Raw genomic sequence first — 12,526 nt, forward strand, 5'->3', positions numbered from 1 at the left:
AGTCCAGGAGCACACAGTGGGAGGTCATTCCACTGGAATCAGGTCTTTAATTTAAACCAGTGAATATATCATTTTATGTAAGACTAAGAAAACTGTTCATTAAAATAAATTTTCATTTGGAGTGTTTAAAAATCTAATAATAAATTTTACAAAGCTGTTTTGAAAACAAGTAGAAATATCCTTGGAAAACAGTGTCTATATGGCTCTCTGTTGCCTTTGGAGTTTAGTATACACTAAAAGGTTTGCTGTTTCCATTCAAAAATAGTGATTTATTTATGGCATATTAAAGCAATAATTTTGAAAATTAATTCTGTACAGACACACGCTTTCTATCTATACAAATGTACATGCATCTGATGTAAGCTTGGAGCCACCGCACAACTTCATCTCGGGGTCTTGCCACCTACAGGGCTTCCCGAAGCAGCAGCCGCAGCCTTTGCAGCTCGTCACTGGCCGGGGTTGCCCACTCCCGCCGCAGGTACTGGACGTCTATGCTGCCAGAGGCTCTGGCCAGCACCAGAGCCAGGAAGCTGCCACGGGTTTTCTCTGCTTCCCCCACAATGGTCATGGCCACCAACCTGAAATGAAGAAACACATGCTGTGTGATGCTGAGTCACCTGATTACCCACCTCCCCCGGGGGAGCAGGAGGAACAGAAATGCTGAAAACACAGCGGGCAGCTCCCTGACATCAGTCTGGGATGGTTTTCTGGATCTGACTCCAAAAGCAAACAGGTGGGATGACTAAGAGGGTAGAAGAAGCCAAAAACAAACAGGAAGGGCCACCTAGAGATGGAGAAGACATCTGCCAATCCTATGTCTGTTAAACGGTTAATATCTAAAATATATAAAGACTCATACAACTAAATAGCAAAAAAAAAAAACAAACCCACAAGTAATCCAATTACAAAGTGGGCAGAAGACCTCAACAGACATGTTTCTAAAAAAGACACACAGATGGCAGACATGTGAAAAGATGCTGAACACCAGTAATCAACAGGGAAATGCAAATAAAAACCACACTGAGATATCAACATCAGAATGGCCACCATCAAAAAGATACGAAATGACAAATGTTGGTGAGGACAGAGAGGGACGCCCTTGGTCACTGTAGGTGGGAACGTAAACTGGTGAAGACACAGTGAAAAACAGCACGGAGGCTTCTCAAGATTTAAAAATAGAACTAACGTAGATCCAGCAATTCCACTCCTGGGTATTTATCCAAAGAAAATGAAGTCAGTATCTCAAAGAGGTGCACGTCCCCATCCCACGTGGGGATGGGGTTCCACGTCCCCACGTCCACTGCTGCACTGCTCACACCAGCCGGGCGTGGGAACAACCCGAGTGTTGGGGCAACCCCAGGGGCACAGGAGGGTTCATACTGGGAAAAGTCTCCCTCACGTGGGCCACAGCATCCTCAGCACCAACTCTAGGCCCCAAACCAACAAGGCGCAGCTGTGAGTCAGTGTGCAGCCACGGGAGGGGCCCGGCTCGCACGGCTTCCGTCAGCCACTGGTGACAGCATGGACGGACCGAGGCACCACTCGAAGTGACACCAGGCAGAGGACAGGTACTGTGTGGCCTCACTCACACGTGAGCCCCCGTCGAAAACAAGCTCAGCGCACAGAGAACTGACTGGCGGCCAAACGAAGGGGTGGGGTCGGGCCAAACAGGTGAAGGCATACGAGTTCTAGTCATTAAACAGCAAGTCACGGGAAGCAGTGCACATGAAAAATGTACTTAATAACACTATTGCAAATCTGAACGTTGCTAAGAGAATAAACATTAAAAGTTCTCATCACAAGAAAAAAATTCTGGGACTATGTGAGGTGACAGATGTAATCCTTTGATAATATATGCAAATATCAAATCATTATATTGTACACTTGAAACTAGCATATTTTATATCAATTATACCTCAATATAAATGAAAAACAATAGATAATAATTCTTTAATCCTGAGACTATTTTGGGCTATTATGAAATGAACCCATTTTAAAGTGGCTTTTTCAGAACTTAAATATAAAAGTGATATTTAAATTTAAATATATAAGTAAATATAAAGTTGGAGAAGGAAACAGCAGCCTACTCCAGGATTCTTGCCTGGAGAATCCCATACACAGAGAAGCCTGGTGGGCTACAGTCCATGGGGTCGCAGAGTCAGACACGACTGAGAGATTAGCACAACCACCAGAGTAAAGTACGCTGGCCCTTTACATAAATCAGGATGGAAGACCAGCAGGGACGCGTCTGAAGAAGTCACTGTGGCGTCTCACCTGTCTGGACAGATGGGCTGCCTGGCCACAGGCCCCAGATCGCTCTCCAGGAGGTCCCACACGTACACACAGGATGTATCATCCTGCACCAGAAACACGGCCGGCCTCGTCAGGGACCACTGCAGGCCAGTGACGGCGCGGCCGCAGGTGCTGTAGTCCCACTGCAGGAGGGGGCACTCTGCCGTCAGCCGGTGCAGCCTGATGCTGCCGTCAGAACAGCCGGCCTGGGGGAGGCAGGGAAAGCGCATCACAGTTCTCTCTCGTTCACTCAAACCGAGCAGCCAAGGAAAATTCTCAGAACATTAGCTTTCACACTTACACAGCAAAAACATCTGGTTTATTCTTTTGTTTCCCCAAACATAAAATTGTAACATTCCATCTTGTTCTCACAAATTACAAAGGTGGGCATTTGGAGATCCTGACACACTCTGTACCTCCTCCCCTCCAAAGAGGGCTAATAATCAGTGAATTCAGTGAATATATAAATAGGTGTTTATTTTTTAACAAAGCTGAATATCATTGATTCAAACATAGGACATTAAGACTGGAAAGACTGACTTAAAAATAAAAACCCACATACATTTGTACCAATAATATGGTTTTATATTCCTTTTCAATTGAATTTCCCATAAAACAAAACTTAGCTGGTCTAGTAAAAGAATAAATTTTAGCCTACTAAAATTAACTCCTTTTTACTCAATATATTTAATTTTTCACATATTTAATTTTTCCAAAAAAGCAGAGGCAACAGACAGCAATCACAAAAGGTTCTGTGAGTCCCGAAATGGAGGAAGTAGACTTAGTACAGATAACAGGAACCGGGTTTGCACTGTGGGAGGGCGGGGGTCCCGAGGCCAGCCTGCACCTGGGGCGTGGGTAAGAGGACTCCGTGCCAATGTCCTTACAACGACACTCTGACTGCCCAGCCTGCTATCCAGGTGTCCTTCTCCCAGCAGGAGCCAAGACTCCTTGGAGGAACGGCTGACCCCAAGGGTTCCTGTACCAGAAAGCAAGAGGCACTCACAGATCCAGTGCCCTTGCCCCAGGGGCACCATGTGAGAGCAGAGTAAACAGAGGCAGTGACTCTGAACCCACTGAGGACACTGAAAAGCCCTGTGTCCACGTTAAGAAAGAAAAATACACAAAGAGGAAAGGAAGTTTTCCAACCAGGGAGGCTCACATGGAGTAAACAACAGGGTGACACAACCTCCCTGGGACAGAACCGCCCTGGGACAGAACCGCCCTGGGGACAGAACCGCCCTGGGACAGAACCACTCTGGGGACAGAACTGCCCTGGGGACAGAACCTCCCTGGGACAGAACCGCCCTGGGACAGAACCGCCCTGGGGACAGAACCGCCCTGGGGACAGAACCTCCTTGGGACAGAACTTCCCTGGGACAGAATCGCCCTGGGGACAGATCCGCCCTGGGGACAGAACCTCCTTGGGACAGAACCTCCCTGGGACAGAACCACCCTGGGAACAGAACATCCCTGGGGACAGAACCTCCTGGGGACCGAACCGCCCTGGGGACAGAACTGCCCTGGGAACAGATCCACCCTGGGGACAGAACCTCCCTGGAGACAGATCCGCCCTGGGACAGATCCACCCTGGGACAGATCCGCCCTGGGGACAGATCTGCCCTGGGGACAGAACCGCCCTGGGGACAGAACCTCCCTGGGGACAGAACTGCCCTGGGACAGATCTGCCCTGGGGACAGAAACTCTCTGGGACAGATCTGCCCTGGGACAGAACCACCCTGGGGACAGAACCTCCCTGGAGACAGATCCGCCCTGGGACAGATCCACCCTGGGACAGATCCGCCCTGGGGACAGATCTGCCCTGGGGACAGAACCGCCCTGGGGACAGAACCGCCCTGGGGACAGAACCTCCCTGGGACAGAACCGCCCTGGGGACAGAACCTCCCTGGGGACAGAACCGCCCTGGGGACAGAACCTCCCTGGGGACAGAACTGCCCTGGGACAGATCTGCCCTGGGGACAGAAACTCTCTGGGACAGATCTGCCCTGGGACAGAACCACCCTGGGGACAGAACCTCCCTGGAGACAGATCCGCCCTGGGACAGATCCACCCTGGGACAGATCCGCCCTGGGGACAGATCTGCCCTGGGGACAGAACCGCCCTGGGGACAGAACCTCCCTGGGGACAGAACTGCCCTGGGACAGATCTGCCCTGGGGACAGAAACTCTCTGGGACAGATCTGCCCTGGGACAGAACCACCCTGGGGACAGAACCTCCCTGGAGACAGATCCGCCCTGGGACAGATCCACCCTGGGACAGATCCGCCCTGGGGACAGATCTGCCCTGGGGACAGAACCTCCCTGGGCACAGAACTGCCTGGGGACAGAACCTCCCTGGAGACAGATCTGCCCTGGGACACATCCGCCCTGGGGACAGATCCACCCTGGGGACAGAACCTCCCTGGGGACAGAACAGCCCTGGGGAGAGAACCTCCCTGGGGACAGATCCGCCCTGGGGACAGAACCGCCCTGGGCACAGAACTGCCTGGGGACAGAACCTCCCTGGAGACAGATCCGCCCTGGGACAGATCCGCCCTGGGGACAGATCCATCCTGGGGACAGAACCTCCCTGGGGACAGAACAGCCCTGGGGAGAGAACCTCCCTGGGGACAGATCTGCCCTGGGGACAGAACCGCCCTGGGGACAGAACCTCCCTGGGGACAGAACTGCCCTGGGACAGATCTGCCCTCGGGACAGAAACTCCCTGGGACAGATCTGCCCTGGGACAGAACCACCCTGGGGACAGAACCTCCCTGGGGACAGATCTGCCCTGGGAGCAGCAGGAGCTCAGTCCACACATCTCCCCGCCCGGCCCTGGCTGATCAGACTGGGAAAGAGGAGCCCACAGTCAGGACAAGGCCTGCCTCTAACCACGAGGAGACACCCCCAGCCTCAGGGTGTCAGGTACCCAGGCCCTCTATGAGGTGCTGAGCCTGTTCCCAGGTGAAGGCAGTGAGGATGAGACACAGTAGGTGGACAGAACTCCTGACTGGGGCCACAATCCCACTCACAAAGGACACTGGTGGGGCAGTCACGGGGCAGGCCTGACAGACTGACCTGTGACCACAGGAGATGAACACGCAGACCCTGGGGTGGAGCACCCTGGCCACACACAGGCCACTGCATGTGGAGTGCTCTGCGCCAGCCTTGTAACTTCTCTACAAACTTACATTAGGTCAGAATAAAAAGTGTAAAGAAGATCCACACAACAGTGCAGTGGAACAAACTGTACTGACCACGCAGATGAGTACTGACCATGCAGACGGGACTTCAGGAAGCCAGGAGGCAACGCATACAGACCCAAGTGCTGGAAACTTCAGCAGGTGCTGCCAAGGCGTCAGTGCCTACAAACAGGTGTCCTTACCAGGAACACAGGCTCCTCAAATGGTGAGAAGTCAATCACGGTCACTTTCACAGGCCTCGGGCCCTGCTGCTGGGGCCGGAACAGCCTGGGAGACACTCTGACGTCCCATCTGCTGCCGTGGCTGACGAGGCCCTGGATGCGGGGTGAGGGGGGGTGGGAACCAGGCGGGGTGAGGCTTGTATTCTCGGAACTATTTAAACAACATTCTGATTAGAGCAAACAGGAAGCTAAGCTCCAATGAAGATACTTATTAAGCCACTGTAGTTATAGGAAAAGGTCTAGACGGTTACTCACCACGTCTGTGCCAACAACAAAGTGATTAGGGTCTGAAGGCAGAAATTTAACGTTCAGTGTCTGCACGGACCCCCAGGATTCATAATCTTTATGAGAAAGGCTGGAAAAAAACAGCAAAGATTAACAGATGGGCAGTCTTGAAACCGTCAGGGCAGAGGTGCCACCAGCACCACCTGCCATCTGCCACTCGACGCATCTCCAGTTCAGTTTTCTAGGCTCCAGACGGTCCCTTCACCCGTCCCGTCGCTCGCTCGCTCACCTACACTCCGTGTGTGCCATCCATGGGGACAAGGGGACAGGCCACCAGGACCCCTCAGCAGAGGCCCTGCAGCCCAGGGTTGCCCCCACCCCAGGGATGCTCACGTTCAGGGACTGATGGAGGGGGCTGAGGCTGGCACTGTGGCTCTGAGCTCCAGGGCTGGGCAGCTCCCTGTCCCCCTCCTACCAGATGCCAACCCTGTGGGCCACAGTGGCCAAGGGTCGCTGGTCTGCACTTAGGGGCCCCTAAGGGAAGAGGCAGCATGAAACAGCTGACAGAGCACACTCCATGCGGCCCATGTGTGGACGAGGTCTGAGTGGCTGTTTGCTGCATCCGGACAGGGGGTGTGTGTCCTGCAGGGGAGACCCAACATCAGCTCCAGGTGACACTTTCTTTAAAGCAGGTGAAGATCAATGCAATTCAAGGCTCAAAGTGACAAGGCCGTAACGGAGACGAGAACAGTCTCACAGAAATTCCATGAGGGCCTGGGATTGGAGTCTGCAGTTTATCAGGTGGGTTTTTGCAAATGTTAACAGATTCCTTGTTATACTGAAAGCAATGGCAGGTAATGTCTAACCACAAAGCATGTATGGAATCATTAACACAACCCAGGGGTGCTCCAACTGACAAACAGCAGGGAGGATAACATCAGGACTCTCCTGGTCAATTGCAGGCTGGGAGCCAGCCCAGCTGCAGTGACTGATGGGAAGAGACAGCTTTGGGAAGTAAGTTAACATGAGATACATAAATACACACAATATTCATATAGCCAGAAGGTTTTTACATCACAGGAAGTTATTTGAGTAAAAACAGAAAACTAATTTCTGAATAAAACTTTCATGTCAGTGTTTCTAGTTTCTGAACCTCATCTATTTAATTTCAGGGTTGTATTAAAACTGGATGAAAAACAGTCAAATAGTACCAATTCATAAGACAGAAAATATTTTAATTCAAGAAAAAATGTTAGCTGTAACACCTGGCAATTGCATTTGTTACACTGACTCATTAATAGCAAACTAGTTAGCAAATAAACTACTTAGCAAAAATACAATGTGGGAAGCCAGGATTCTCTAGTGCCAGTCTGGCCATGATTTATTACCTAAGGCTGTTTCCTCCTGTGGGAAACAGGGCTTTGTGGGTACAGACCCACCTGTCACTCAGCTGGATCGCAGCACTGTGTACCAGTTTTATCCGTCCTCCAGGAATTAAACCTACAAAGTAATCAGGGATAAAGGCACCTCTTAGTACAAGTTACACCAAAACCCAAGCATTCTGGAATTCCTTTTCACCGTTTAAGGCCTGTGCAGGGAGGAACATCAAAGGCAGGGCGGTGAGCACTGCAGGGGAGGGCCCTGCAGATGCCTCAGATGAATTGGGAGCTGGCAGCTGAGGGCCTGGCGGGAAGAGGGCTGCTGGAATCAAAAAGCCTTTCCATTTTTAGATTTGATTTTAAAAGGGAAATATACTTCTAAAAGCAAAAGGTCAATATTCAACAATCTTCCAGTTCCCCACGGAAACCCTCCTCTGGAAATCTCCTCCCACAGGTCTGGGTTACCTGTGCTGGCGGGGATGTCCCTCAAGCCCCATCCCGCCCTGATGTCCCCCTCACGCAGCCCCGCTCACATGGCCCTGCTCACGGCCCAGGGAACAGAGTGGACTGCACGAGAGGTGGAAAAAATGGCCCCTTGGGAGTGAAAGGTTGTTGCCGAGTCATGAAAGACACCAGGATTCTTGGCCGCCAGAGATGAGGCTTGATCGCTCAGAGCTTTTGTGTGATAAAGATTTATTAAAGTATAAAAGGGACAGAGACAGCTTCTGACACAGACATCAGAAGGGGGCAGAAAGAGTGACCCCCACCAACCTGCTGGCCTTCAGCAGTATGTTATATACCTATTAGCAGGCTGCTAACTAGAGAAAGGAAATGTCTCAAAACTCAGAGTGGCACCAGGCCCCTCACCCACAGCATGCATTTTGAGATAACATTGGCGCCAGGTAAGTAGTCCCACGCCATAAAACCAGTGACATGAATCTTGAAGAAAGGCAGGTTTCCAAGCAAATACATAGTCTCCTTAAAACATAGCTTAGGAGAACATCTGCATGAGTAAAACATACTGGTTTGTCAAGTCAGTTCTGAGTCTCAGGCAGAACTGACTTGAAGAAAGACAGTCTAGGGTAAATACATAGACATTAACATAGCTTAAGACAAACATTTCCGCAAGAAAAATGCACCGGGTAGCTCAAAGTTTGAGGAAAGTTAAGTTCGGGTGGAACCAGGTGTCATTATGGCAACACAGAATTTTAACAGAAACCTCTTTTTAAATGTGTATAGGAAGGGGAAAAATATAACACTAGTTCCTCCTGCTGCTTAAGAGAGAGATGAAAACGTCTGCCATCTGCAGCCTGTTTCCTCCGTCTGGAGACCCCTGGCCTCCCTGCCTGTTACCCTCTCAGGAGGGACCCCCGCAAGGCCCCGCAGCAGCACCAGGCTCCTAGCATGGGCCCTGCTTGCAGGAGACACCCCTCCTTCATTTCTAGAAGTCAGGGACAGTCAGAGTGGCTCTGGTCCTATTTTTTGGCTGGATCTATGGCAGCGTCTGCAGCCTGGTCACTAAACAATCAATCGGGGCTCTGAGAAGTGCAGGCTGGGGCTCCTCAGTGCCCGAGCCCTGGGCATCAGGACAGCAAACTGCCAGCCAATCCCCTCACCACCACCTAGGGGTGGGGCTGCGGTCTCAGAGACCTCGGGGGTCATACCAAGGGCTCCTCAGACACTGGAGTCACAGGGACGCCCTGGGGGATGAGAAGCAGATGCCACACAGGCACAAAGAGGACACGTGTCCTCCTGCAATAAGGGCGTCAGGCCTGTGCAACAGCCGGCAGGCTATAAAATACACAACTTAATCTCCATTTTCCAGGCAGCTAGTTACTGATTCTTCAAAGTGATTCTGGGTATCCCTAATCTTTATTGATTCTAGCAAACATTGACTAAAATTAGTTCTTTTATTTTTAGTTACCTAAATCACTTATTGAACCTGCAACATCCGCCTTCTGTAATTCAACCACCACCTGAAACAGACCATCAGAGACGAGGGTCAGCACACAGGATGACCGGGAAGCAGTCCAAGCAAAGCACAGCTCTGATCAGGAGAGCACGTCACACAACACGCTGAGGACACAGTCGCTCCAGAAAGAAGACTGACGTTTAAACGTTACAAATCCCTGACTTTGATCTTCTTCTTTCCACCCGTGACAGGCCCTGAAGCTGCCCCCTTCCATTCCTCGTTCCCTCGTGAGTTCCCTGCAAGCTGCCTTGTCCTGGTTCCCTGGCTGAGAGCTCGGCCACCTCTCGCATACACGTTGCCTCCTGCCCTTCCCCACCCCCGCACACATCACCTCCCGTCCCCCTCCACTGACCACGCGCCTGACTCACCCACACATTGAGAAGCCCGCTTTCATCCAAGGAAGCGATGTGGAAGGACAGGCCTGCCGTCTCTGGTGAGGGCACAAGTGGGTTAGGACTGGCTCGCAACCAGAAACCACGTCTCACCAGCGGAGCTCAGATTCACGGAGTGAAGGTCACGTACCTTCTTGAGTAGAAAAGGGTGAGAGCACACAGCTCTGCCTCTTGCAGACAGACCCTGTGACGGGCTCTATTGCCTGGAGGGGGCTGCAGTGGTTCACGGACGTCAGGACGCCGTCTGGGGGCAGAGCACAGGCAGTGTGTGCATGCGGTGAGTCACGGAGCACAGCTGCCCGTGCGGGGCACACGCGTGTCCCTACGTGCCCAGCCACACGCATCACCATGGAAGGGCACATGCCATGGCTCTCAGCACGGCCGAGGAGCAGAGACCACAGACCACATCCACCTGGAGGAGGCGAGCGGAGTCCCTCGAGCCCCGTGTCTGCACAGCTGCAGGTGCGAAGACAGACTGGGGGGCAAGGGCACTCTCCACAGGAGGAGGGGTCCCAGAGCCAGCGGAAACTGCTTCCCAGGTCAGGGCCCCAGGAGCCCTGAAGCTTCGGGAGGAGACGGAGGCTCGCAGCCAGACCAGAAGCACCTTCACAGCCCAACAGAACACAGCTCCTCTGGCCTGGCAAACCCACCTACAAAATGCCCCTAGCAGAGAAAGACAAACTGCACACAGCGCTACCACAGAAACAGATAGAAAACGCGGATGAAAGCATTTCAACCCACGAAGGTTCTTGCTCCAAAAACGAGCGTGAAACAGAAGGCCAAAATCCAGCACCCAAACGACATCACGTGTCACCAAAAAGCACTCGGAAATACATTTAACAAACAAAGAAAAACACTTGGAGTCAGAAACCTAGAACAAAAATGGATTTAAAAACATCAGAAAGAAAATAAGAGTTAGAAACTGAAGAAAAGACAAAGTGCTCTTGGGAATGGAGAATGACAGGCTTCAGACTCAATGAACTGGAGGCCCACTGAGGAGGGGTGTTCTCCGACTCAGTTACTAGAACTTTGAAGGTTTAGAGACAATGTTTAGATAGCAAAAAGAAAAAAAAAAAAAAAATGAAAGCAGCCTTTTAATGAAATATTAAGTTTCAAATCCTAAGCGTTTCAGTGTTTTGAACATAGTGGTGAATTCAAAGGTTAATTAGTAATAGCAGCAGCAGTTAAAAAATATAAGTTCTTAAAAGATACCTTTTTCAATGGCATCAGATCCATAGTGAAGTGAAGTCACTCAGTTGTGTCTGATTCTTTGCAACCCTGTGGACTGTAGCCCACCAGGCTTCTCCATCCATGGGATTCTCCAGGCAAGAATACTGGAGTGGGTTGCCATTTCCTTCTCCAGGGGACCTTCCCGACCCAGGGATTGAACCCAGGTCCCCGCATTGTGGGCAGATGCTTTAACCTCTGAGCCACCAGGGAAGCCCTTATCAGATCCATAAGGTGCCTATAAACACACACGTTCTCAACAGTGGCAATTTCACCCCCAAAGGGGCAAAGATCAAGTTGCTGGGACACAAAAGAAACCTTGCCCTTTTACGCATAAAACACAGACAAACTCAGTACGTAAACAGGCGTGCAGTATATGCATGGAGTTCCCCAGAGCAGGGTCAGGAATGGAAAGTTGAGGGCTGGCCTGGTTGAGGGCTGGAGACAACCCAGACAAGTCTGCACAGGGTGGTACTGAGAACCCAAGGACTCTTAAAGCACAGCAGTCAGAAGCAGCTTGTGTGCGGAAGGCCCGCACAGACACCCCGTTGAAGACAGACACCTGGCACCCTGCGTCCTCAGGGACGAGCAGAGAGGCTGCCGGCCCACAGCGAGGACCTGCGGCTGTGGTGCCTGCGGTGCAGACACCCGTCCTGACTGCTGACAGAGGAAACTGACCAGAAGCAGCTGACCGCTGCTGGGCGGGTAAAGCCCCGCGGCACCCATGGGGGCCTGCCCAGTGGAGGAGTGACGTCCTGACTCCGCACACCTGCAGGCACTTGTGAGAGAAGGAAAGCAGACTCCAAGGTCTGAACACCACAGAGTCTGGACACCACAGAGTCTCGCCCTCACCATGGGAGAAGACAGAGACAAAACCTCGTGGGGACGGAGAGGGCGGGGGACACAGTCAGCTGGGGCGGGGTAGTGGGGGAGAGTGCCATTCTGAGCAGGAAGGTCAAAGTACTGGAGACGATCTGGGTGCTGGCCCCCTGCGTGGCCAGTGTGACCACGGATAAGCCTCCCATCTCCCTGAGCACCGGGAGGGACCCAGACGGGCCTGCGTGGGACACGTCCACACAACACGGGGAAAAAACCCCAGAACACAGTGCCTAGCAGGGGCGGGGGTGGGGGGTCACGCTTGTCCTTGTTTGAGGTTGTGGTTTCGGCTGTGATTGCAACCGTGGTTGGGCTTAGGTTGCAATCGGCTGTGGTTGTAACTGGGGTTGTGTCTGTGACCTGGAGCCCCAGAGCTGAGAGGACAAGCACCCCACCATTGCCCAGAAAGATGCTGCTCCCTGGCTGGCACAGGCATCTTGTGCCCTTAGGTCAGGGCGTCCTCTGGGGCCACCTGCACGGAGGACGCAAAGGGGCCTCACAGCTGCTCCAGGGACCCGCACCGGTGGGCCGCGTCACTGACCGGTGGAGAAGGTGGGGGTCCTGAACGTCCAGGAGCACCCGCTCAGCGTCACACGGAGATGGATCCTGGGGTCCTCCCTCAGGTCCCACACGACCACTGAGCCATGCACGGTCCCCGCAAACAGCAGGCAGGCTTTCACAGGGCTGAAGCAGCAGCACGTGACCTAGACAGCCGCACAGAGAGCAGGGCTGGGGGTGGG

General features: G+C 52.4%; 1 protein-coding gene across 1 annotated transcript in view; it reads right to left on the reverse strand.

The window, feature by feature from the left end:
• Positions 1 to 248: 248 nt before the first annotated feature.
• WDR60 (WD repeat domain 60) overlaps positions 249 to 12,526 on the reverse strand; it is a 45,445-nt gene continuing 33,167 nt past the window's right edge. The window contains exons 19-27 of the mRNA XM_010829351.1: positions 12,328 to 12,490; positions 9,814 to 9,927; positions 9,660 to 9,721; positions 9,244 to 9,295; positions 7,380 to 7,440; positions 5,971 to 6,070; positions 5,677 to 5,808; positions 2,275 to 2,498; positions 249 to 578 (exon numbers count right to left, since the gene is read on the reverse strand). Of these exons, the coding sequence (XP_010827653.1) occupies positions 404 to 578; positions 2,275 to 2,498; positions 5,677 to 5,808; positions 5,971 to 6,070; positions 7,380 to 7,440; positions 9,244 to 9,295; positions 9,660 to 9,721; positions 9,814 to 9,927; positions 12,328 to 12,490 (1,083 nt within the window). The 3' untranslated portion in view covers positions 249 to 403. The remainder of the gene's footprint in view (positions 579 to 2,274; positions 2,499 to 5,676; positions 5,809 to 5,970; positions 6,071 to 7,379; positions 7,441 to 9,243; positions 9,296 to 9,659; positions 9,722 to 9,813; positions 9,928 to 12,327; positions 12,491 to 12,526) is intronic.

Source organism: Bison bison, unplaced genomic scaffold, assembly GCF_000754665.1.
Source record: "Bison bison bison isolate TAMUID 2011002044 unplaced genomic scaffold, Bison_UMD1.0 scf7180017864503, whole genome shotgun sequence".
Taxonomy (NCBI): domain Eukaryota; kingdom Metazoa; phylum Chordata; class Mammalia; order Artiodactyla; family Bovidae; genus Bison; species Bison bison.